Source organism: Macrobrachium nipponense, chromosome 3 (assembly GCF_015104395.2).
Source record: "Macrobrachium nipponense isolate FS-2020 chromosome 3, ASM1510439v2, whole genome shotgun sequence".
Classification (NCBI taxonomy): Eukaryota; Metazoa; Arthropoda; class Malacostraca; order Decapoda; family Palaemonidae; genus Macrobrachium; species Macrobrachium nipponense.
The window spans coordinates 19,209,532-19,235,435 of NC_087202.1; the positions used below are offsets into that span (position 1 = coordinate 19,209,532).

The 25,904-nt window shown below is 38.7% G+C and overlaps 1 protein-coding gene across 3 annotated transcripts in view; it reads left to right on the forward strand.

Annotated features, from left to right (window-relative positions):
- Positions 1-19,335, forward strand: part of LOC135221644 (SET and MYND domain-containing protein 4-like) — a 158,365-nt gene extending 139,030 nt beyond the window's left edge. For all 3 annotated transcript variants that reach the window (XM_064259332.1, XM_064259331.1, XM_064259333.1), the window contains 3 exons: positions 7,289-7,435; positions 12,768-12,909; positions 19,205-19,335. In XM_064259332.1, coding sequence (XP_064115402.1) covers positions 7,289-7,435; positions 12,768-12,909; positions 19,205-19,298 — 383 coding nt within the window. In that variant the 3' untranslated portion in view covers positions 19,299-19,335. The remainder of the gene's footprint in view (positions 1-7,288; positions 7,436-12,767; positions 12,910-19,204) is intronic.
- Positions 19,336-25,904: the final 6,569 nt, after the last annotated feature.

The window sequence follows — 25,904 nt, forward strand, 5'->3', positions numbered from 1 at the left end:
TACCCTTATGTCATTCACTTACGAAAATGTTATCCCAATCTTTGTTTAATTCTTCATTAATTTCTGACCATTTTATATTTTTACTGTAGAAGTTGTATTTTCCATATCCTTCCCACTTTTCATTTCTTGCTTATCTCTATTTTTCACTTGCTTTGGAATGAACTGTTAATTCTATGACATTATGATCTGAAATACTCTCGCATTATAAACTATTATTTCTTTAACACATTAATTCATCTCGTTCACAAATACTAGGTCTAAAGTATTTTCATTTCTTGTTGGCAGGTGATTTATTTGTTGAATGTTGTATTCTAGTAGCATATCTAATAGCTTTTCAAATTGCCTCTTATCTTCTGCACTACTATTACTCTCTTTTTTATATGTATAAGTACAACCACAGTCTCCTATTCGTTCTTTCCATTCTACGAAAGAAAGTTGAAGTCACCAGATAGGAGAATAGTCCAGTCCTTGTGATTTCTACATATATCATCCAATTTTTCAATTATTAAGTCAAACTCTTTAGTATTAGGAGGTCTATATATTACTATGTTCATCAATTTTTCAGATTCAAATTCTACGCTATTAGTTCACATTCTGAGTTACTATATTTCTCATATATTTTTCCTTGTTTTTTGTCTTTCCCATATATTGCGGTTCCCCCTTGATTCCTATTTTTTCTATCTGATCTATAAGTTTGGAACCCTTTTATTTGATCATCATTCCCAGTCTCTTGGGAATACCAGGTTTCACTTATATTCATTATATCTATTTTCTTTTCATTTTGGGGTTAGTTCTTCTAAGTACTGCTATTTTTCTTTTTGAGTTACTCGTAACTAAACCCTGCGCATTCATCACTATGATGGTTTGCGTGTTTTCTCCTTCATTTAATATTGGTAGTAATAAGGATTTTCCCATGTCTCTTTCCTGTTCTGGTATGTTGTTCTTTTTTTTTCATTTCCAGAAATTCTGACATTAAAAAATCCAACTTTTCCATAATATTTTGATCTTCCTTCATCATAATTATTCATTTTGTGTCTGAATCTGCAATTTTCTCCGTTTCTGCAATATCCTCTTGCATAATAAACACAGTTATTATCTCTTGAGTAGAATTTCGGAGCTGATGCTTTGAAATTTTTTGCTGACACCTCTGCATATCTCATTGGTGGTTTGCTTTTCTCTTTTACCTGATCTGATTCCATCTCTTTATGTGTTTCTTTCTTATGTTGGATTTTATTACTTGGTTGGTTATTTATTTGAGAGAGAGAGAGAGAGAGAGAGAGAGAGAGAGAGAGAGAGAGAGAGAGAGAGAGAGAGAGAGAGAGAGAGAGGTCTTGGCAACAATGGTCTCGGGGATTGACGTAACGTTTATTTTCTGAACAGATAGGACAGAGAATTGTTCGTTTCATTAAACAGCCTCTGACTCATGCCAGGAAATGTTTTGTTGATACTAATATATAAGCCTATTTAAAGATACGTTTACTTTAATTAGTCTATATGATACGTAAATAGTAATCAACTGTTCTTGTAGCCCTCAAGATTTGGCAAAATCACTCCAGGTTGTACATAAAAGGATTACAAGTAAGGTTTTTATAACTTTTTATTAGTTTAAGACATATTTACAAACGTCGTTCCGGCTTACGACGATTTTCGGGATACGACGCGTTTCAAGAACAGAACCCCCGTCGTAACCCGGGGACTGCCTGTATATCAAAGTCAACTGGGGCAGGAAAACTCAACCAGGCTCTATTGTGTTCCCATCACTCAGGAAATAAAATCAGAACTCCAATGGTAGCTGTTCAAAGCAAGACTTTCGCAGGGAAAGTCTCTTCATCCTTGGAGCCTCGAATCTAGGCTGGGGAGCCCTTTTAGGGAATCTGGAAGTTTCTGGGACATGGTCCTCAGAAGAACGGAAACTACTTATCAATGTCTGGGAGTTCAGCCCATTCATCTAGGCCTTCAGTACGTCTCGACCTTGACTCACAACAAAGCAGGGGTATTACATGCAGACAACACTAAAATCAAGGGACATTGGCCACTCGATTTATTCAAAGGAAACTAAACGTCCTGGTGGACAAACTGAGCCATCAGAAGCAGGTCCTTCCCACTCAGTGGACCCTGGATCACACAGTCTTTGTCAACCTTTAGAGAATGTGGGGCAAACCGACTTTAGACCTGTTTTCCACCTCAAGAAACAATTGTCTTCCTCTCCTGTGCTCCTCAGCCCCAGATTCCCTGGTATGAGGTGACACACACCATGCTCCAAGACTGGGTGAAGGGAGTGCTGAACAAGTTCGTGTCACACCATGTCTCAATGACACTTGTAGCTTGTTCTGACCCATGAAGGAATGGTTCCCAGACCTTCTACGTCCTTTGATAGACTTCCAGAGGCTGCTTCCCCAAAGACAAGTGGCTACTCAAACAACCTTACTTCAAGAGATACTGTCAGGAAACTCATCAGAGTGAAAGTTTTTTCTAGAAGACCTGTGGAAGCTATTACAAAGTGCAGATGACAATCTTGCTACATTTACCAATAAAATTTGAGTTTTACAGACATGTCTCATCTTTTGAGATATCTTTGACCCAAATACTAGTGGACTTTCTCCTCTAACTGAAGACCTCCAGAGGTCTGTCCACTTCCACCAGTAAAGGATAGCAAATGATGTTTTCCTTCTTTTTAAGCACAGACGTATGGATCTGTCATCAAACCAGGATCTTAATGACCTCATTAAGTTATTCGATATTGCTAAGCAGAGACCGATCTGGTTTCTTGGAACCTAGAATTATGCTAAAGTGGCTAACAGGCTCTCCTTTCGAACCCTTCGGTTTTGCTTCCCTCAAAAGCCTCACTTGGAAGAGACTCGTCCTTGTAGCTTTGGCTACTGCCAAGTGTGTAAGTGAACTGCAAGCTATTGACATTTTCCCAGGGAGATGCAGTGTGCTCTTTTGCCTTAGGTTTCCTAGCCAAGAACAAGGGCCCATCCAAGCCCTGGCCTTGCTCCTTCCATGTTAAGAGTTTAGTGGCGAAGGACGAAAAGATCAGAGGACTTTCTAGCAACTTCTGTTGTTCTGTCAAGATTTCTTCTGACACTTTCGAAGAATGCACTGTCATTCTTCACAAGGGACCTGATCTACGAGGCGCATTCATGGATCCAGGAAAACACTGCGTTCAAAGTGAAAGCGTCTGAAGTCCAAGTCTCTCACCTTCAAGCATGATTTACCTTTTGACCATTCTTCAGTTGACTTTTTGGAGGTAGTATAAATTTATCTTCCTATCTCACTACTTAAAATAGTGTTTGAAAAGTGACGAAAGAATTTACAAGATTTTTGGCCGAGTTACTGTGCGTGGACGTAAGGAAAATTTTTTTTTCAAAAATTCACCATAAATCGAAATATTGTGCTAGAGACTTCCAATTTGTTGCAAAATGAAGGTAAATGATTGAATATTACTAGAATGTAAGAGTTTTAGCTTTAATTGTGTTTTTCAACCAATTTCGGTCGAGTCAAAGTTGACCGAAGGTTGAAATTTTGGCACTTATCGTGATTTATATGAAAATATTTCAGAACTGATAAAAGCTACAACCATGGGTTGTTTTTTGTTGTATTTTACATGAAATGGGGCACATTTTCATAAATAAAACTTTATGTAATGGCTAATATAAAACATTGCAAAAATTACGACAAAGAATTTCTGAGATTTTCAGCAGTTACCGCATGGACATAAAGAAAAAGTTTTTTTCAAAAATTCACCATAAATCGAAATATTGTGCTAGAGACTTCCAGTTTGTTGCAAAATGAAGGTAAATGATTGAATTTTACTAGAATGTAAGAGTTTTAGCTTACAATTGCATTTTTTGACCATTTTGGTTGAGTCAAAGTTGACCGAAGGTTGAAATTTTGGCACTTGTTGTGATTTATATGAAAATATTTCAAAACTGATAAAAGCTACAACCATGGGTTGATTTTTATTGTATTCTACATGAAATGCGCACATTTTCATATATAAAGCTCTATGTAATGGCTAATATAAAATGCTGCAAAAATTATGACAAAGTGACGAAAGAATTTTTGAGATGCGTCGCTGATGCTTTGTAGTGTGAGAAGAAAGAAGTTCGCGCATGCACACCCGGGTAATGCTTGTAAACAAAACAGCGTGATCCGTGAATTCCCAGTATCCCTTTAGGCGCGTGATTTAAAATTTTTCGCAAACTAGGCCTATAACTATTTTTGTGCAAATATTTAAAAAACTTTTTGTAGTCGACGTACCGTACATCCACTTGGCACCCAACAGACAATTTTAGTCGACGTATAATACGTCCAGTCGGCGTTTAAGGGTTAATCCATTGTTCGTTATGGAAATATTGCCATATGCAGGTGCCAGATTATTTACTTATCAATAAATAATATTTCCTTTCAAAGATGTTATACAGTACTTGAAATAAATTAAATGGAAATGAAGTAAATTTATTCAATGTGTCAAAGATGAATATTTTGCAAAGTAAGGAAAATATATCCACAAGTCCACAATTTCTAATTTTATTCTCAAGTAATGCTTCATGAGAGCAATGGCATAAACGTTGGGAAGTTGGCTGTGCTGCCAGTCGAGTCTTGATCCAAATATTGTACAGTACTGGGGTGTCATCGCTTCGTCACCTACAGCTAATACATAACACATTAAACCTGTCAATATTCTTTAATACCAAAGTGCAATTCATCTAATTTTGTCCTCTGATCAGTAAAATAATTTGCACAAAATTTAATAGCCTAAATTTAACTCCCGATATTGACACCAGATTAGTCTAGGTCTATTTTTGGCTGTATACTCTTTGGATACATAATGTGAATGAATATTTAAATCAACAATGACAATACATATTATATTAATCTGCTTTTATTTTATTATTCCTGATCCATGTTCTCCTTTTTTCTTATCCTTTTCATTATTACTTAACATAATTTACTCAGATTTAGCTATCTCATGTCAAAAAGCAATCAAAAGAAGTCAAACAAATAGTTTATTTTTTTTATTATCTAATGCCTTGTATATCATCCTGTTTCATCCAGACACGTTGGAAAGCTGTGGAGTCAAAGCTGATGAATTAATTAAGAAAGGCTTACTTTCATAAAAGCTTTCTTGGGTTAATCTTTTTGTAGTTATTCATTTCCACTATATAAATATCTTTTAACAATAAAACCCTATTGCTATAATCAGGGGTTGTTCTCTGACAGCTGCAGCAGTCATACAGGGTGTAACACTTGAGTTTATGCAAATATTTTGGGGAATGAAAGAAAAAGTAATTTTGAGCAGAAAATGTTCAGTTAACATGTGCATTTGTTGGTGAGGGGATTTTTAAAATAACCATTGTCACCAGCGCTGCTTTCATGCGATGGATTGGTAGCAAAAAGTCGGAGTAACCTGAGATGTCAGGGAGCGGTGGTGCCGTGTGAGGAGGAGGATAGAGGGATCAGACCAATGTGAATAAAGTGTCTCCCAATAAAATGTATTATTCAGGTTTTGCAGAAAAAAATGCATGCATCATTGAACCTATTTCCCTCCCTAACAGTGGTATTCACTGGACACATAAAAAGAGAAAAAGAAAAGTAAGTCTAACTGAATCTCCCATCCATCAAAGGTAGGCTTGCTTATTCATTAGACACTTATCAAAGATTTCATGTGTATTTTTTACAATCTTCCTCTCCATCTAAAGTATTCATCAGACACCAGTCATAGGCATAGACCTGGTCATGATTCCTAGTTCAACAATATCTTGATGAGGCAATAGAATTCAGCATTTATCAGTGACATTTACACTGCTGTATTGTCTTGCTTTCTTATGATGCTTCATCTAGGCCAATTTTCTAAACTTTGTCGTCTAAACGATTTGGTTTATCTATGTATGATTCTCTTCGGTATATTAAGCTTTCTTGATATCTCTCTTGACACGTTGATTTTCGATTCCTGCCCACATCACAACATCAAAAACAATAGAGTGAGGTTGCATGGGTCACACTTATAAGTTTTTTTTTTATTTATTTATTTTTTTTTTTTTTAAGTTATCTTTATTTTTTATAGCATTTTGTGAGTTTTTAATGTTTTCTGTAAAGTTAATAAGTGGAATCATTCAACTACCTTCAACTTAATTTTGAAATGATAATATGAGAACTATGTTTATACAATACTAATAATGATGGGTGTGGTGTCTCTTATCTACCTAGTAATGTATGTCAGTGGTTGTGACATGACATTTTTTATCACTTCATTTCGTTAACGTTAATTTTACTAAATGGAAAATAATTTTACACAATAATATAACTTGATGTTCTAAAGATATCAGTGACTGTTTTTAATGTCATTACATTCTTCCATCTTCAAAAAGAAAAATAGATTAATGAGGCATGAATTGTGTGACAGGCAGATGAACAAAAAATTATGAAACTCTGCCAATTCTAATTTGGCTGACTGTGCAGTATATAAAAATTCAAGTGTTATCACAGGTAATTGTCACCCAATCAGGGAAAGCCTGTTCCTAAAGGTAAGTTTGTCGTGGATAACTGCTGATCTTCAAGTGCATGCAGGAGAAAAAGTATATTAAATTGGAAAGACATTTGAAAAAGTGCCTAGCTAGGGTCAGAGTTGAAATCTCTTGCTTACGGCAACTAACCAGCCAGCAGTCGATCTTCAAAAATAACTGTCTGGGAATGGTGTCGAGGGTGAAGCCAACCAAAAAGTTGGGCAAGTATTTTAATATTGAATGTACAAAGCAGTCTACATTATAAGCCTTTGCTGGAGTAGTATAGGCAATATACTGTAGACTCCTGATTCTTTCATTGCAAAGCCAAAGCACTTAACAGAATCATTTGCTCTACATTTTTGTTTGATACACCTTCATCTTCTTAGACAAAGGAAAACAAATTATTGTACTTGCTAATTTGTAATATACCTTCAGCAAATAATCAGGAAGCAAACACGTTACTGAATATGGCGTTTCCTTTCTCATCACAGCATTCTAGGATGATTAGATACATAATTAAAATATTGGCGTTAGTAGAAATTTTGTAACCTTACAATTTGAAACAGCAGGAAAAACATTGGATATTTATTTATGTAAATTATGTTGATTTAGTTGAGAATATGCTAACACTGAATATAAAAATCATAGCATACTACCTTTAAACTTTGTTGTGAGTAATTGTTGTAAAATGTCATAGATAAAATCATTCTTTACGTTACTAATTTAATGTTAGTATGAGGTATTCTTCACTAATTTTTTTCCCTTTCCACATAATCCAGCTGAGGATGCATGGCAGAAGGGAGATCTTTCTAATGCAATCATGAAACTCAGAACTGCAATTAAACTGGGATCAAAAGTGTACTTATCACAAAATCACTTCTTCCTTACTCTGAAAGACACCCTTGCGAAGATGCTAGCAGAATCAGGTAAAGTATTTTGGGACACAAGTTTTATTATAAATTTACTGAATTCTTTGGTCTAGTTCTGTGGGTGTTCCAGGCAGTCCCCGTCTTACGGCAGGGATTCCGTCCTCAGTAGCATGCTGTAAGGCGAGAATTGCCACAACCTGAAGCATCATATAATCATAATGGGAATAAATAACACTTACAGCACTGTAAGTCTGGGTAACGGTGCCAAAAAATTGAGGTTAATTGTACCATGAGGCAAGCGTTGTATGTCTGGAACGACGTAACCCAGGAACTGCCTATATTGAAATTTTAGTGAGGTCTAGGTCTGTTGGTGTTATTGAAATTCTAGTGGAACTCCATTTACACTAAAGGCGCTGTCACACTAGCGAATTTTCCTTCGACTTTTTCTGAGTTTTTCTTCGACTTTCCAAAGAAGTCGACGTCATTCCGTACTCTTGTTGTCACACACGTTCTTCTTCATACCGTGGTTGTCATTATCAAAACGTAAACAAACCATCTGAGCTGTGACTTCCTGGACCGATAAAACAACTATGCTTTATAACACAAAGCAACTAGTGGGTCGTGCTTGCATGTGTTTAATGATGCTGCATAGAATTAAAAAAAAAAGTCTTTGGGTTCGGTCCTGGTTAAAAAGACGTGAAAAGTTTTATCAAAATAAATAAGCTAGGGCTAGCCTAGATAGGCTATTCGTAACCTTGTTTACACAACCACAGTCAGACTGTATTATAAATTAAGCTAGAGAAACACTGCAAGAATTGTAAAGACTTTTGTTTGTATTATTTGCTAAAGCAAACAAGAAGAAAAAAATCATAAAGAGAGCAGACCTACGCTATATAACAATCTGATATTCATGATATAGCATGCTTATGTGTATGAAGATCAGCAAGTTCAGGAAAGTTTTCCCTGAGTCGCATGGTGATTTCTTGGTAATTTTTCCATTTAACGCCCTTTTTCATAAAACTATCATGCTTATGGTCCCATAAGCATCGTCTCTCCCTCATATCTTCGACCAAAAACTGTTCTGGCAATCTTGTCCACTGTACCAACAACTCAATCTTGCATCTGATGACTTGAAATGCGCGCTCTCCAAGTTATAAACAAACAATAAATCGACAGTAGTGATGGGTTGAATTCGATCGGTACGGTTTTCAAAATTCGTGACGACGACACCAGAAAGTCATCGTCAAAACATGGAAAGTCGACGTCAAATTCAAAAGTAGACGGAAATTTCGCTAGTGTGACAGCGCCTTTGTCTCATGCAAGACAAGATTCATAAACACCCTTGGAATTTGTATAATGGCACTGTCTGTCAGTGACATCACAGAAACTGTATTAGCAACTTGACCCTTGTGAAAGTGGCAGAGAAAGTTGAGCACTCTTCACTGGAGACCTTTACCTACTACCTAGTCTTGAGTCCAGGTTCTTAATTACCATCATGGCTTTGTATTTCTTTATTTTCATATTCTTTAAAAAGTGCTTTACCATTTTTCTCACATTCCATTGATTTGAAGAAGCATCTAAACAACCAAGGTTCCACACATTAATTTCTGCCAATTGTAATAGCTTCAACTCGCATTTAAACTATAGTACACCTTTTAACACCTTTTGGTCTGCATAATATACGCAAGGCCCGCATACCTTTCTTGCTCCTTTATGGTAAAAGACACTTTTTCTATTGTTATATGCCAGCCTTGGCCCAGCAGTGGAACTCTATAAAATGGCTGACTATAAAACAAAACTAAGAAAGATGAAAAGAATAGTAGTGTAAACCTTCGGTAATCTTTTTCAGTCAAGTTACTGCAAGGCATAATTATAATCAGTTAATGATTTATTACATTTACTCAACAATTTAAAACAATAATTTACAAATAAATTACACTAGGGGCGCACAACGCCTCAGTGGCGTGATCGGTATGGTCTTGGCCTGCCACCTTGGTGGCCACGAGTTTGATTCCCGGGCATTCCATTGAGGAGTTAGAGATGTGTATTTCTGGTGATAGAAGTTCTCTCTCAATATGGTTCGGAAGTCACATAAAGCCGTTGGTCCCGTTGCTGAATAACCACTGGTTCCATGCAACGTAAAAACACCACACAAACAAACAAACCAGGGGCACATGTGAATAACAATAGCTTAAATTATAAAGATTCGGCAGTGCCATAACAGATGAAGTTCCTCATCGTACATGGATAGGTCCAGGTGACAAATGTAAGGTTGAGCTGAGAGTGTCCTTGATCACTCACAATAAAGGCATCCCTCTGAAAGAGAAGGGTGTCAAAGTAACTATAGGATCGGCAAGAACTGAAGCCCTAATATCATGCAATTGAAATAGTAATAAGGATTCACTATCAACGTTCCCACAGTTATAAGGATTCATTATCAACATGCCCACAAATGGCACAGGCAATCAAACTTACTTATATCACATTGTTCACAAATGGTAATTAAACTAGCATGCAAACGAAGGGTGGCAGGCTGAGAAAAGGATGAACTAGGGGAACAAAAGAAAGGTTTACTGATGAATGGAGAGAGATGATGAGCACAGGATCTACTTGGAGAACGAGAACTAGGGATGCTTGCTTGCTATCAAAGCCAAAATACTTGTAAGAACGAATCCAGGTGCTCGCTGCCAAGTTTGGGAAGCTAGATTGCCTTAGGGCCCAATATGGCTGCTGGCCTGAGTAGTAGTTCTTCCAGTCCTTGCAGTGGCTCTCTTGTGGCAACCTAGAATGACACAGGATATTTGGCATCAGGGGAGAAATGTTACAGGAAAGAAAAAAAATGAGACAATTATGCCATATGGGCAGCCAGCACTTCGTTTGCTCTTTATTTGTTTGGGGGCGGCCATTTTATGAGTGAGGGTTTAGCCTGTACTTAGAAAGCTATCTAGATGATTTCATTCTGACACTTTTTCTATCTAGATTATTTCATTCTGAAACTCTATCTAGATGATTTTAGTATCATTAATGCTTTTAGTCTATTTCAAAAAGTGATCAACAGTAGGAATATGGAGTCTAGGAGGCTGGTGCTTTCACAAACACAATCTAAGTTTCATTTTATATATACACAGGTATTCTTCTCGACCAAGCTCATACTTCTCAAGGAGAGGTGATCCTTCCAAGTGGTTCTTTCATTTCATTGTTTTGGTTCCGGTGACTTTCAAGATGTTCACTGGTCTTCCCTGGTAGCTAGATATGGATGCTTCTATGAGATAAACCATGCTTGTGTACAGTCTCCCTCCAAATACTTATAACCACTCCTAACTGCTCTACAAGATATTAGGCCGCTTAGCGTCAAGCGGCCTAATATCTTGTCAAATGTTTAAGGAAAGGAAAAGTTGGAGGGAAGAAATTTCGTCAATGCATTAGGCTGCTTACATCATGTAGAGAAAGGGATGGAATTTAGACACTCAACAAGGAGAGAGCTCTCAGTCACTTGTTTGGAAGTTTAATAAGAGCCTGTATATATTTTTTGGTCACCGCTCCCACCGCAATTTTTGCCTACCACATATCACTTTATTGCCCCTTGACCTTGATATGGGCCAAGACAGTGATTTGAGTCAACAGTTAATAGCAGAGATATGTGCATTGAAGTAATCTGGCCTTAAAACAAAGCAGATGTCAGATCAGCTGGGTGTGAGGAGGTGTTCAGTTCGACGCTGGGTTGCCATATTTAATGAAGGTGGCAACCATGAGATTCTGTCTCGGTAAAAGCACCCTGGTATGCCTAAAAAGACTTCTGATCAAAGTTTGACTGTTCTCAAGCATCAAGTACTGTGTTAAAGGGTTAAAGCTTGGATGCCATTTAACATTTTTAGTGCTATCACTCAAGGCTATATTAGGTTAAAGCTCACACTTGGAGGATATCGGAAGTTTCATTGTGGATTACTGCACTTATTTAATAACCAAGTACTGTCGGTTGAAAGTGGCTGTCATTCTGGTGGTGAGCAATGATTTATCAAGCTCCTTAGATAGTAATTTTACTTTTAGGAAAATCAGTGTCTAGAAGCCTTATGCCATATATCATAACTCCTCAGGCAAGCTTTCTGTAATGCAAACAAGCCTTTGCCACATTGTACTTAGGGAACAGGAGATGCTGGTGGCTCACTAACATCTCATGGTTCCATCATTTTCCAACCACATCACTGGAAAATTTACAGTGCCAAATGTATTAGCTTGTTCTCCTTTTGTATGAGCTGACATTTTCAATGTCAGCTTATACATCTGCTTCCTCATTGTTATTGTTTTTCCGGACGTCTTAGGCCAAGGATTGTCCAGGCACAGCTCACTGATATTATAATTTTATTATCAATATATCCTTTTTTAATGCCTTGGATGTAAGTTTAGTTTGACTTTTGAATTAAAGGAAGTACTGTGCCTATGTTTAAGCCATATTGCTGAATATTGTTGCTTTTTCTTCCATTGGTGTTCCCTATCTTGATAATTGCCATTAATTTTTTAGATCAGTTTGAATTGGTCACCCCTCTCTGGATAATTGCCACTAATTGCTTACATCAGTTTGAATTGGAAAATTTCTTTACTTTTATCTGGTAAAAGCATCATTAGTGCAATTGTTAACACAGGCAGTCCCCTGTTATTGGTGAGGGTTCCGTTCTGACAGGCTTGATAATGATAAAAATTGTCATTAACTGAAACTGCAATTTATCGCACTGATAACCGGTTAATGGCACCTCTGTTAGGTATGTATGGGCACCTTAACTCTGTACAGTTCTCCCCCCCTCCCCCCCTTTCCCAGACTCATGATTTACAAATTTTTCAGTGGACTGTATATACCCATTATTCGCCTATTTGCAATATTTTTCACCGATAAATATTCACAAATTACTGTATTTTCATATCATTTTTGTGACTAAATGCATCTTTTGTGACAAAGCTAATAAAAAACTCAGGTATAAGCTTTTTTAGTTTTTTTATGTGTGTGTTTTAACTATCAAAATAGCAGTTGTAAGTGTTTTTAGAGGGGTTTTAAGTATTCGCAGATTTTAGCTATTCATGAGGGGTCTGGTACCCTTCGCCATAAATACAGAGGGCTACTGTATCGGTGCTGACAACAGGAAATCAGGGCATTACGGTGCCAAAAGTTGCCAATTTTATGGTGCTAGACAAGCGCCATAAAACAGGATCGTCAGTAACTAGGAACTGCCTGTATATTAGAATACAGATTTTTTTTTCTCCCCCCCCCCCCCCTTCAAAAAAAAAAAAAAAACATACACACACACACATAAGTACATTTACGGCAGTTTGCAGTTTTTACAATTTTGGCAATAATTTGTTAAATTTGTTTTGTAACTAAAACTTTCTCCTCAAACAGGTGATTTTGTGGCTTGTTGTGATATATTGAGGGAATGTGTCCGGTCTGTGGAGTATCGTTACGGATCACAGAGTGTTGAGCTAGGTCATGAGTTACTGAAGTTTTCTGATGTTTTGGAGCAAGCTGCTGCCAAAGATGACCGGTGAGTGAAAATTTTCCTTTTATGCATAAGTATTTAATGGTGAAAGAACTGCAGTACTCCAGTTTGAGAAAGAACTGAAACTCATGAGTTATTCGTAATTTTTACTTGAGACAAGAAAGTAAAATTTGAGATACAAAGATTATAAATATTAATAGCAGCATCTTTAGTGTGCAATTTAAAGTTATTTTAAGCAATGTATGATTGTATTAATACAAAGTATTAATAAAAGCATTTAGAGACTAAAGTTATTTTAAAATGATATTTTTATGATAAAATTAAGTTTTTTAATATACTTGCCAAGTAATTACTTAGCTAACGATTAGCCTTGCATGGAATCCTAAATTTTAAAAATTTGTGCACAAGTGACTGTTGTAATGCGTGGTGACAGTTCCCGCCCACTGCAACGGGAGCCCGCAAGCGACAGAAGCCTACAGCGTCATTCTTATTTATAGCTGCTAAGTCCATGAAAATCAGAGGGTAGGAGGGTGGGCTCTGATTTAGTAATTACTTGGTAAGTATGAAATGTCATTTTATTAAAAGTAATTGCTGCCTCAGCTGCATTAATTTTATACTGATTCTTCTCTATTTTCCTAAATATTGTTTTCTCATTGTTGTTTAAACTGGTGAGCAATGCACCGAAGGTTGGCATGTCTCAAATAGGTAATTATCAAAGTCAATTTTAATTTTATTAAAATGCCGGAGGCAGTGGTCAGATTTTCAGGGTATATCCCATAAAGTTTATCGAGGATAACTTGCAATTTTATTCCTTTCGTAGGGCCACGACGTTTCGTCTGGAACTTTAGACTCCCCTTAGGCAGAGGTAGGTGATGGACTGAAGCAAGAGGGTGAGTCCGTCTGCTTTTATAGTGGCGGAGCAAGGGAGGGCTTCATGCCTTTGCATTTTCATTGGCTAACGAATGGCGAGCTGCTTTAGTGTAACACAAATATTGACTTACACCTCCAAAAGGTTGATTGAAGTATTGCCGAGAGAGACAAGTTTATTTTAAAGGAGAGAGAGGTAGCCAAAGCTCTGACCTCATGCACTCTCACTTCAAGCAATGGAAGCGATTCCTCCTGTATCAGGGAATGAGCTTCGGATTTTAGATCTGATAAAGAACAAGAGGCCGTTCTTGGAAAGCAAGATGATCATCTTTCTCTCCAGGCAACATTTCAGTGCTCTGACCGGGCAGAGAGCTCTTTCTTCTTTGTCCGAGCCCAGGATACCTGTTTACAAGGTGAAGTAGCAGACAGCATTGCCTTGCGAGAATCCAGCTTTCCTATCAATTGTGTGTATCTCTCTCACGCACTTAGCCGTAGCTAACACTACTAAAAACAGTTTTTTACGTAAAACATCTTTGAGAGAGGTGGACTTGAGTGGCTCGAAAGGAGGGCCCATAAGCCACTTCAATACTACTTCCAGGTTCCAGGAACCACTGTTGACTAATGCTTCGAAGTGTCAAAAGATTCCATTAGGGCATGATCACGATTCATATAAAGATCCAGATTACGATGCTTAAACACAGAGGAAAGCAAGGCTTGGTAACCTTTAATCGTAGAGGATGAAAGGTTCTTAAAGGTTCTTAAATAGAGGAGAAAATCAGCGGATTTGGATTACAGATGTCTCATAAGATGAGATGTGATGTCTGAATCACTTTCTACAGAACACTGCTCACTTTGACTGGTAAACATTGCTAGTAGCTTCTGCAGCTGCTCAAAATCCCTTCACTCTGATGAGTTTCCTGACAACCTGGAGCCTGTCAGAGCGAGCGTGGACAACCCTTGAAGTGTGGTTGTCTGAGTAACCACGGTCTTTGGGGGAGCAGTCACGGGAAGTCCACCAGAAGATGTAGAAAGTCTGAGAACCATTCTTCCATGGGCCAGAATGGAGCTACAAGTCATTGCGACAATGCTGTGGAAGACTAACTTGTTCAGAACTTCCCTGATCTGGCTGAAGGGAGGGAGTGCATAAAGATCCAGCCCTGACCAATCGATCAGCAGTGCGTCCGTCGCCCACGCCCGAGGGTCCAGGGCTGGGGAAATGAAAAAAGCGAGGCAGTTGTTCCTTGATGTTGCGAACAAGTCTATTAGTGGTCTGCCCACAATCTCCACAGGTCGTAGCAAATTCTGCCATCCAGAGTCCATTCAGTGGGAAGCACTTGCCTCTGCTGGCTCAATTCGTCTGCCAGGACATTTAATTTTCCCTGAATGAAGCGGGAGACTAGTGTTACTTGCTGTTGATGAGCCCACAGGAGTAGCTCTTGTGCAGTATGACATAGGGAAAAGGTGTTTGTGCCCCATTTCTTGATGTACAAGGCCACGGTGTTGTTTGCATGGACAACCACCGTCTTGTTGTACACAAACGAGAACTGATGTAGGGCCAGGTGAATGGCTTTCAACTCCTTGAAGTTGATGTGAAGCTTCGTTTCCTCTGGAGACCAGGTCCCAGAGACCACCTGAGACCCTAGGAAGGCTCCCCAGCCCAGATCTTTAGCATCCGAATAAAAGTCCAGGTTGGGTTTGGGGGGACGAAGGGATCCTTGTGAATACCTTCTTTATGATAGCCACCATTTGAGATCTGATTTTATCTCCTGTGTGATAGAAAAAATCGTTGAGTCTTCCTGTCCCAGTTGGGCTTGAGGAAGAATTGAAGATTTCTTGAGCATAATCTGCCCAGTGGAACTAAGATCTTGATAAAAGAAAGAATTCTCAGCAAACTCGTCCACTATAGAGCTGAGCACGATGGGAGAGGAACTTGGAGACTGACTGAGTGCAGGTCGCAATTCTCTTTGTGGAAGGAAAAGCTTGAGAAGTCTGGGAGTTGGGAATCATCCCTAAATAAAGGCTCCTGAGATGGTACCAACTGGAACTTCTGGAGATTTAGCAGGATTCCCAATTCTTGGGAGAGATGAAGCGCTGTCTGAAGGTTCTTCGTGCACTGTTCCTCGGCAGCAAACAAAGAAGCCAGTCATCTAAATACAGGCTGATATTGATGCCTACCAGGTGAAGCCATTTTGCAAGAGAAGAGAGAATACTTGAGGTGCTGTGAAAAGACCGAAACTGGAAGACCCTCCTTTGGAAGACAAACCTTAGGTATTTCCTGGACTTTGGATGAACTGAGATGTGGAGATAAGCATCCTGTATGTCTAGGCTGATCATCCAATCACCTGAGTGAATGGATGACATGACTGACTAGCTTTTTCCATCCTGAACTTTGTCTTTACTACAAAGCGATTGAGAGCACTTACATCCAGTACTGGTCTCCAGGTCCCTGATGTTTTGTGAACTACAAATAGTTTATTGTAAAATTCACGGGATTGGACCTCTACTACTTCTATGGCCTTCTTGAGAAGGAGGGATGGTACTTCCTTCGAATGGCCTTCTTGAGAAGAAGGGATGATACTAACTTTGAAAGGGCCAAGTGTCTTTAAGGAAGGGTCCCCAAGAAAGGGATGCAGTAGCCCTTCTTTAATACCCCTACGATCCACGGCTCTGTTCCTCTGTGAGCCCACTCCTCCCAGAACTCGAGGAGCCTGGCTCCCACTGGGGCACGAAGGACTTCCTGTTCACTTCTTCGGTTGAGACTTGGCATGGAGGGCTTCTTGACAAACTTAGAATGGAAGCACAAGTTGGAGCGGGGCCTAGAATGAGGCTGGCATCTCTTTGCACTAAAGGGGGGCTGTTGGAGTGGAGAGATGAACTTCAGGCAAAAAGGCACCAACGAAGAAGGCTGTGAACGTGATGATTGAGTCAGGAGGCCCTGAGTCTACTTTTTCCGCAAGTCTGCAACTATCAGCTCTACCATGGCCTGCGGGAAGAGATGGGAGGAGTCCAGAGGTGCGAAAAGTGAAGCCGTAACTCCCTTCAATGCAAAAGAACACCAAAGGTCCCTCTTCTTCAGTAGTCTGAAGATAAAGAGTGCTGCTGCACCATCTTGGACGGCCTTATTTTTGCACAAAAGCACACTCAAAAGGTCTGTAGAAATTGAGTCAACCAACCATCTCTGTCTTCTTGGCGAGAGCACCCACCCTCCAGTCAAGGAAGCTGAACACCTCAAACAAGCTCTTGATAAGGTGGTCCAGCTCTGTCGCAGAGAAGAAAACTCAGCAAGAGGCGAAGGCTGCACGGCACAGAGTCGTTGAGATTAGATAAGTCCCCTTGGGAGGAGGCAGCGACTCCCAGGTAGGGGCTTTCTCCAGTGTCGTTTGGCCTACGGTACCTTTTGATAAGGTGCGAGGGAGGATGAGCAAAAGTTGCCTTCCCTTGTTTCCTCTTCATTGAGATCTACATTCTTGACCACCTTAAGAACCTTCCTGGAGGAGATGGAATGGACCATCTTGGGAAGGAGAGCGAGTTCCCACTGACTCTTTGACATCAAGAACAAGGAGGCAGGAGATGCCAGAGTAGAAGAGAAGAACCCCCATGGATAGCTCTCCAAAAGGAAGCAAAGTAAAGCCTTATAAGCAGACAACAGAGCCGAGTCAACCCTCATCGCCCTCGTCCTCCAAAGAAACCAGCGAAAGGTTGTCCGCTGTCTTAGAGGAAGCTCCCGATAGAGGAGCTTTCCTGACAGAACTCAGGGTCTCTGCTAGCTGGCTCTTCAGCAAAGCAAGAGAAGGGTCATTTGATTCCGCAACAATGGCCTGATGTTGCCAATGGGATGTGTCCTGCAGCAGACAGAGTCGTGAGTTGTAGCTCCAAGGAAGGGGCAGGTGCGGACATCACGATAGCAGGAGCAATTATCATGGGAGCAGGAGCAAGAAGCGCAGAAGGGAGAGTAGTCAAAATGGGAGCAAAGCTAATGGTGCAGAAGCCAGAGGTGGGCACACGGTCACTAAATAGGAGAGCGCTTGGGACTGGGTTCTCAGGAGTGAGAGTGCGCCCATCGGGACACTCAAGTGACGGGTGCTTAGCATGGAGCTTCCGATGTTTGGAGTCCTTGGGAGATGGCAGTACAGGCGAGTCCCACGGATGTAAAGGTTAACTGCACTGGAGCAAACAATGGAGGGTCAGTCCCATAGCTACACAAGGAAGGTCAAGGTTGTCTTAGTCCTTATGCTGCTTGATGGCACCGGGGACTTGGGAGCCGAATCACACACACGCCTTTTCAATGGCTTGGGCGCGTTACCATAGTGTCTACGCCGCTCAGGATCGGACTCTGAGTCGGAACTGGATGATAAGTGGCACACATCCACTTGACGTGCCTTTCCAACGGCAGTTGGTCATATCCTGGGACTTAACAACAGGACCGACAGAGGGGGTGGTAGCCCGTGGGCAAACCCCATCAGCCTCCCTTGGACCTCCGGTATGTCTTCTCCCAGGTGTAGGGGAGCAGGACAGTCATCTTCGTCTAGGAGAGCCGACAGGACATGCAACCACCTACTCCACTGACACCTCACTTTGCACTTCATCACTGCTCGCTTTTTCTAAGAGAACTCTAAGAGAAGCCCCAACTCCTCAACGGAACTTAACACTAGATTAAACATATCAAATTTTGTATTAATCCTAGACTCTAGACTGGCAATGACATCAGGTACGAAAGCTTGGGAGCTGAGCACCTGAGTGGGGGGAAGGAGAGAAAGAGGGCTGAGGATAGGTGAAAGATTATTACCAGGAGTAGACGGAATAGGCAGACCGGAGTCTGTCTTAGGCCTAGGGGAAGAATCCCAATTAAGAGATGCCCTACTTTTGGCTCTAAAGGCTGCCTTCCTGATCCTATTCTTTTCCAACTTATTAAGGTGAGACTCCAAACACTTCCACCTGCTATCCTTACACATCACAGGTAAGCTCTCTCGTACACACGTGACCTCTGCACTTAGATGCACCTCATGTGCATCCTAGCACATCTTAGTCAGTCTAGTCTTGCAACCTTCGCTACAATAGCAAAGACTGGAAGCGGAAGCACTGGTATCAGACATACTAATAGTATTCTGAACTAACAGAAGAGTAAAAACTAATGTAGGTAAAGCAAACCAATACAATGCAACAGACGAAAAACAACTAAAGTGGATACATCACAGACTTCAAAAAGCAAACAAGAAAGCGACAAATATGAAATCGAGAAGCAGTAACGTCTTGTCGGTTGCATGGCATAAATAAGAATGACGCTGTAGGCTTCTGTCGCTTGCGAACTCCCATTGCGGTGAACAGGAATTGTCACTTGCACGCAAATTTGTTTAATTTAGGATGCCATGTGAGGCTAATCATTAGCTAAGTAATTATTTGGTTTCTTTTATAAAACACTGTATGTTCAACTTTTAGGTGCATTGTGATAAAACATGGACAATTTTTTTTTCAGATTTAATGGTGAACTCCATATGGTGACATCCAGGATTGACAAGATTTTTACCATAAATTATGGACCACTTTGGAAAAAATACTTACGACTCTAAGTATTGTATTTTTTTCTTTTAAACTTAGATAATTCAACATTGTTTTATTCTCCTGGCACTCTATTTACATACTAACTTCAGAAAACAATGAACATAAAAATTTGTTCACATATTTTGTAGAAATTAGGCGTTTTTTCTTCTCGGTATTTAACCAAAACTAAAATACAAAAATGGTAAGATACATGGAAGGGAACTCCATTCTGGTAACTGCCTTAAGCAACTCCATTTTGAAACTGCCAGAATATGGTCGAGGAGTTAAGCAGTCAATTAATGGAATGGAATACAAAAATTTGGCCAAAGTTCAGGCACTGGGACCTTTGAGGTTATTCAGTAGTGAAAGGGAAATTTAGAATGGAAAAGTGTAACAGGAGGAAAACCTTGCCCTCGCACCTTGAAAAAATTGTTATGGGATGGTAGGAAGAAAAAACATGTAGGAATCATAAACTGTTAACTCTTGGTATGTTCATGTTTACCATATATGGGAAGTAACTTTCCAATAATTCACATACAAATAAAATGAGGTCTCTTCTTTGTGAATTAGCAACCTCAGCAGAATGGGTCCTGGCATGTTCATTTTGATATTGGAAGTAACATTACAATAATTTACTTTAAAGTAAAATGAAGTCTTGTCTTTGTGAATTAAAAACCTCACCCATTCTGCAGATTCACAAGCATCATTATGTAAAAACAGGTAAATTTCTTCCATCTTACTTTCCATCATCTCCAAACAATAGTTTCATTGTTAACAGGAGCCTTTTACTCTCAATTTTCCTTTAAGCACCGACTGAACTCGCAGGTCCTAGCACTTGGCCTTTAGTCTAAATTTTATATTCCACTCCATTCCAACAAGTAATGTAATGAATGGAATTGTGCGAATTTAAAATCTGACATTACTGGCAGATCACTACTCACTGATCATTGTGTATAGTTAATCCTGTATTTTACTATTTACACAAATTAGAATTAATAGCTATAACATCAAGTAAGAGCTGCTGTCAAATCAAATATAGTGGAATGATTTACATTTAAAAACTTTGGCTTAATAGTCATTAAAGTACAAAAACTGCATTCGTTACACTAAGCTACTATAATCAAAGAATTCTCATTCTATTAAAATGTGAGAACAGCTTAAACACACTAAAATCATTCTGACTTGCAACAATCAGACTAATGGAGATACAAATCCACAGTTGTGTAAGAGTAGAAATTTATAAGACAAAAAAAAAATTAACCACTTTTATTTCAAAATGCACTAAAAAGTATAAGATAAAACTTTGTGATCCACAATATTAATGGTTATTTACTCCTTAACATAAAGTGAAAAGCATATTCTTTCCTAACTTATATACAGTTCTATAATCATTTAAATTTAGTTTCAAAAAGGAAGATTTCACAGCACAGATATATGGGATTAAATCTCACTGTGTACCTATTGATGATGTAAGTTAAGACCTGGAAAGGTCTGTGAAAGCAATAAAGATGATAGTGACTGCTATCAAAGACCTGCTTGTAATTTGGTTCCATACCTGGTAAGCTTCCTCAAGAACCAGTAAGAGTAGGCTATACGCGTCCGTTAGAAATTGCTTGATAATTCACATTAAACATAAAATTTTGCATCCATAAAGCGCTTTCTTTATCTGTCAGTTATATCCATTACATCAATAAAACTAAATTTTTATAATGTTTTAAATATATTTACCAATTAGTTTACATTCCTAGAATTTTGAAATTTGCAGGTTACGCCATTTTTTAGTGGCTAGGTGACTATAACAGATTGACATCAGCCGTGTATCTGATGTCTAGGCCTGTCCCTTACAATGCTCCCTGATTGGCTGTTTGATAACCACAGGGTTGGCAACTCTTTTTTCACTCGAGAGAGCCTCATAGGAAGGATGTAGTTCCGACCTATCTTTAAAAAATTATAGCTTTCATTCACTAAATGTCTTCAGGCCAATGCTTTAACCCCTTCTTTACCGGGTGGGTGAGCAGAATGTAAACATTGCGTTTGCTGCCGAACTGAATCTCTCGGTAGTGACTCAATTTTTGTTTTGAGGGGTGCCGATCGTAAAAAATATTTGCCAAAAATACACTAATCAAGACAGGCTAATGAAATTATCAGTATTATTAGCACTATAATAACGCATATTCTCTGTTAGTTTTATCATCCTACAGGGAAAATAAATGATTTTATGAAAAAAAATGTGAAACTCAGTGTCCCTTGTACAAGGGACACTGGTGGTCGGTGAGAAACTACGGTCTTGAATAGAAATTTGGTCTTACAGAATGTTGGTATATCGCACCTGGAACATGCACATAAAGTATTATCAAAATAGAACCGTAAATAAGCACGTACTAACAAAAAAAAGAGCAAAAACTAAGCGAAAAGCCCCACAGCCAATAAATATGGAAAATTGCAAAATTTTCTAGTATAATTTTCAAAAATTTGGCAAAAAATTGGTCAATTGTCATTTTCTACGTTTTTCTAAGATTAGTTTCATCACAGAAAACAACTTTAGGGGCATCAGGGGTATCTAAACTAATTTTTCAAGTTTCTTGTCCTCAGAAAAAATCGCTTTTTCTCTGGTTTGGTTTTTTTATATATATAAGTTACTATAAGGCTTTATTTCTACTTCATTTATCTGGTGTTCATATCTTTTTATTTTTAAAATGTAATGTGAATAAATAAATAAATACAGTAAATGATGATACAACTGGTTTTTACTTGGGTAGAAGTTATTACATGTTTACGCTTGTCTGGTTTTTGTGATTTTTTGTTGAGACGCAGTTCATCTGTCACCTACACACTACTATAAGCAATAATAATATTTTTTGGGTTCATCATACGTCTGGCATCGTGTCATACTGTTTATTTTGCTCCAAACTCTTCAAACCGAAATTACAGAATGATTGGAAGTCCCTATCTGAAAAGAGGAGTTTTGGTGGTATCTACGCATACCACCTTTATGCACCCGGTGCGGTGTAGTAGACTTGAATGGTGGTACCCACCTACCTCCAAACAAACTTTCGGTAATGAAGAGGTTAAGGGCTATAATGATATAAGAATTATGTACTTCAGTAAGCTCATGCTGAAATATATAATATATTCTTTCACTCCCTTACATGAGATCCCAGTGCATTCAACATTTATCATCTTGTGTTTCATACAGTTTTGTAGCTTAAATGTTATGCAAGACTGCTACCAAAAAATTTATAGGTAGGGCTATCAATAGGAAAATAACTAAGATTCAGAATATTAATTCCTCTATCATCTTTGTGTAGTCAGGTGTTGCTCACATGATTGCTCAATGACGACGACATCATCATCATCACGACCCCCTCGATAGAATAAGTCTTATAGGGGAAAAAGTATATTATGACTTCATTATCGTCACTATCATTAACACCATCACCTTTTCATATCTTAGAGTGGAAATCTCTTATGAAATAATTGTTACTTGGCTACTGATACCTTATGGAGGAAATTCATTCATCCCATTGATTTTCCTTTCCTAGAATCAGTCCTCCTATATCCCTCTCATTATTCCTTTTTATTCTATGTTACAGTTTTCTTCATAATTCTTATATCATTATAATCCTTAAATCATTGGCTTGAAGACGTTTAGTGATGAAATTCGGAAACGCTCCTTTTCTGCAGGTAAAACTCAGGTGTGGAGTTATAATTTCTGGGCCCAGCTCGTGTCGGCCTATGAAAGGATCCTTAATATCATTCTTTCTAGGTAAAATTAATCTAAAATTACCAGAGAAAAACAAAATTAAGAAAATGTCGGTAAAACTGACTCGCTCACTCTTAAAAAGAAGTGTCGGTATGGTAATAGGGGCGAGTGGGAACACTACCACGAGACATTCACCAATTAGACCTTCCAATCAAAATCCCCACAAGAGAGAGCTGATACAAACGGGCGATGCGGCCGCTACTACTACTACTAGAGGACGCCACGGACAGCAGCGCCCCTAGCGGTCATCCTTAATTATTAGCGCCAGCGTTCGGACGCATTTTCTTACTTGTGCTATTTTCTCGGGATTTATCTCTTCACCCGTCATGGAACGTGCTGCCATCACAACGGCTAAGTTAAGTGCCTCATAAGTAGTGTTTTACTGTATTTTAGTCTTCCAGGAACCAGTATTTTCCTTCTAATAGGTCATATACGGTTTCCCGGTCGACTCGTGGCGGAGCCACCTGCTGCTCGTTAAGAATTCCCGGTCTTCCATACTGGGACTTCTTATACTTATGGGCTTACTATATCACGTTCATCGTTTTTTACATCGAGTTTTAGCTAGGTTAGCCCCTTTTACCATTTCTCTTAGTTTGGTATTTAGGGCTATTCTGTGTTCCAGCCCAGCATCCCGGCTCTTGAGCTGCTGTCAAATCAATATAGTGGAATGATTTACATTTAAAAACTTTGGCTTAATAGTCATTAAAGTACAAAAACTGCATTCGTTACACTAAGCTACTATAATCAAAGAATTCTCATTCTATTAAAATGTGAGAACAGCTTAAACACACTAAAATCATTCTGACTTGCAACAATCAGACTAATGGAGATACAAATCCACAGTTGTGTAAGAGTAGAAATTTATAAGACAAAAAAAAAAATTAACCACTTTTATTTCAAAATGCACTAAAAAGTATAAGATAAAACTTTGTGATCCACAATATTAATGGTTATTTACTCCTTAACATAAAGTGAAAAGCATATTCTTTCCTAACTTATATACAATTCTATAAACATTTAAATTTAGTTTCAAAAAGGAAGATTTCACAGCACAGATATATGGGATTAAATCTCACTGTGTACCTATTGATGATGTAAGTTAAGACCTGGAAAGGTCTGTGATAGCAATAAAGATGATAGTGACTGCTATCAAAGACTTGCTTGTAATTTGGTTCCATACCTGGTAAGCTTCCTCAAGAACCAGTAAGAGTAGGCTATACGCGTCCGTTAGAAATTGCTTGATAATTCACATTAAACATAAAATTTTGCATCCATAAAGCTCTTTCTTTATCTGTCAGTTATATCCATTACATCAATAAAACTAAATTTTTATAATGTTTTAAATATATTTACCAATTAGTTACATTCCTAGAATTTTGAAATTTGCAGGTTACGCCATTTTTTAGTGGCTAGGTGACTATAACAGATTGACATCAGCCGTGTATCTGATGTCTAGGCCTGTCCCTTACAATGCTCCTGATTGGCTGTTGATAACCACAGGGTTGGCAACTCTTTTCACTCGAGAGAGCTCATAGGAAGGATGTATGTTCCGACCTATCTTTAAAAAATTATAGCTTTCATTCACTAAATGTCTTCAGGCCAATGCTTTAAGGGCTATAATGATATAAGAATTATGTACTTCAGTAAGCTCATGCTGAAATATATAATATATTCTTTCACTCCCTTACATGAGATCCCAGTGCATTCAACATTTATCATCTTGTGTTTCATACAGTTTTGTAGCTTAAATGTTATGCAAGACTGCTACCAAAAAATTTATAGGTAGGGCTATCAATAGGAAAATAACTAAGATTCAGAATATTAATTCCTCTATCATCTTTGTGTAGTCAGGTGTTGCTCACATGATTGCTCAATGACGACGACATCATCATCATCACGACCCCCTCGATAGAATAAGTCTTATAGGGGAAAAAGTATATTATGACTTCATTATCGTCACTATCATTAACACCATCACCTTTTCATATCTTAGAGTGGAAATCTCTTATGAAATAATTGTTACTTGGCTACTGATACCTTATGGAGGAAATTCATTCATCCCATTGATTTTCCTTTCCTAGAATCAGTCCTCCTATATCATTATAATCCTTAAATCATTGGCTTGAAGACGTTTAGTGATGAAATTCGGAAACGCTCCTTTTCTGCAGGTAAAACTCAGGTGTGGAGTTATAATTTCTGGGCTCAGCTCGTGTCGGCCTATGAAAGGATCCTTAATATCATTCTTTCTAGGTAAAATTAATCTAAAATTACCAGAGAAAAACAAAATTAAGAAAATGTCAGTAAAACTGACTCGCTCACTCTTAAAAAGAAGTGTCGGTATGGTAATAGGGGCGAGTGGGAACACTACCACGAGGACATTCACCAATTAGACCTTCCAATCAAAATCCCCACAAGAGAGAGCTGATACCAACGGGGGCGATGCGGCCGCTACTACTACTACTAGAGGACGCCACGGACAGCAGCGCCCCTAGCGGTCATCCTTAATTATTAGCGCCAGCGTTCGGACGCATTTTCTTACTTGTGCTATTTTCTCGGGATTTATCTCTTCACCCGTCATGGAACGTGCTGCCATCGCAACGGCTAAGTTAAGTGCCTCATAAGTAGTGTTTTACTGTATTTTAGTCTTCCAGGAACCAGTATTTTCCTTCTAATAGGTCATATACGGTTTCCCGGTCGACTCGTGGCGGAGCCATGCTGCCTCGTTAAGAATTCCCGGTCTTCCATACTGGGACTTCTTATACTTATGGGCTTACTATATCACGTTCATCGTTTTTTACATCGAGTTTTAGCTAGGTTAGCCCCTTTTACCATTTCTCTTAGTTTGGTATTTAGGGCTATTCTGTGTTCCAGC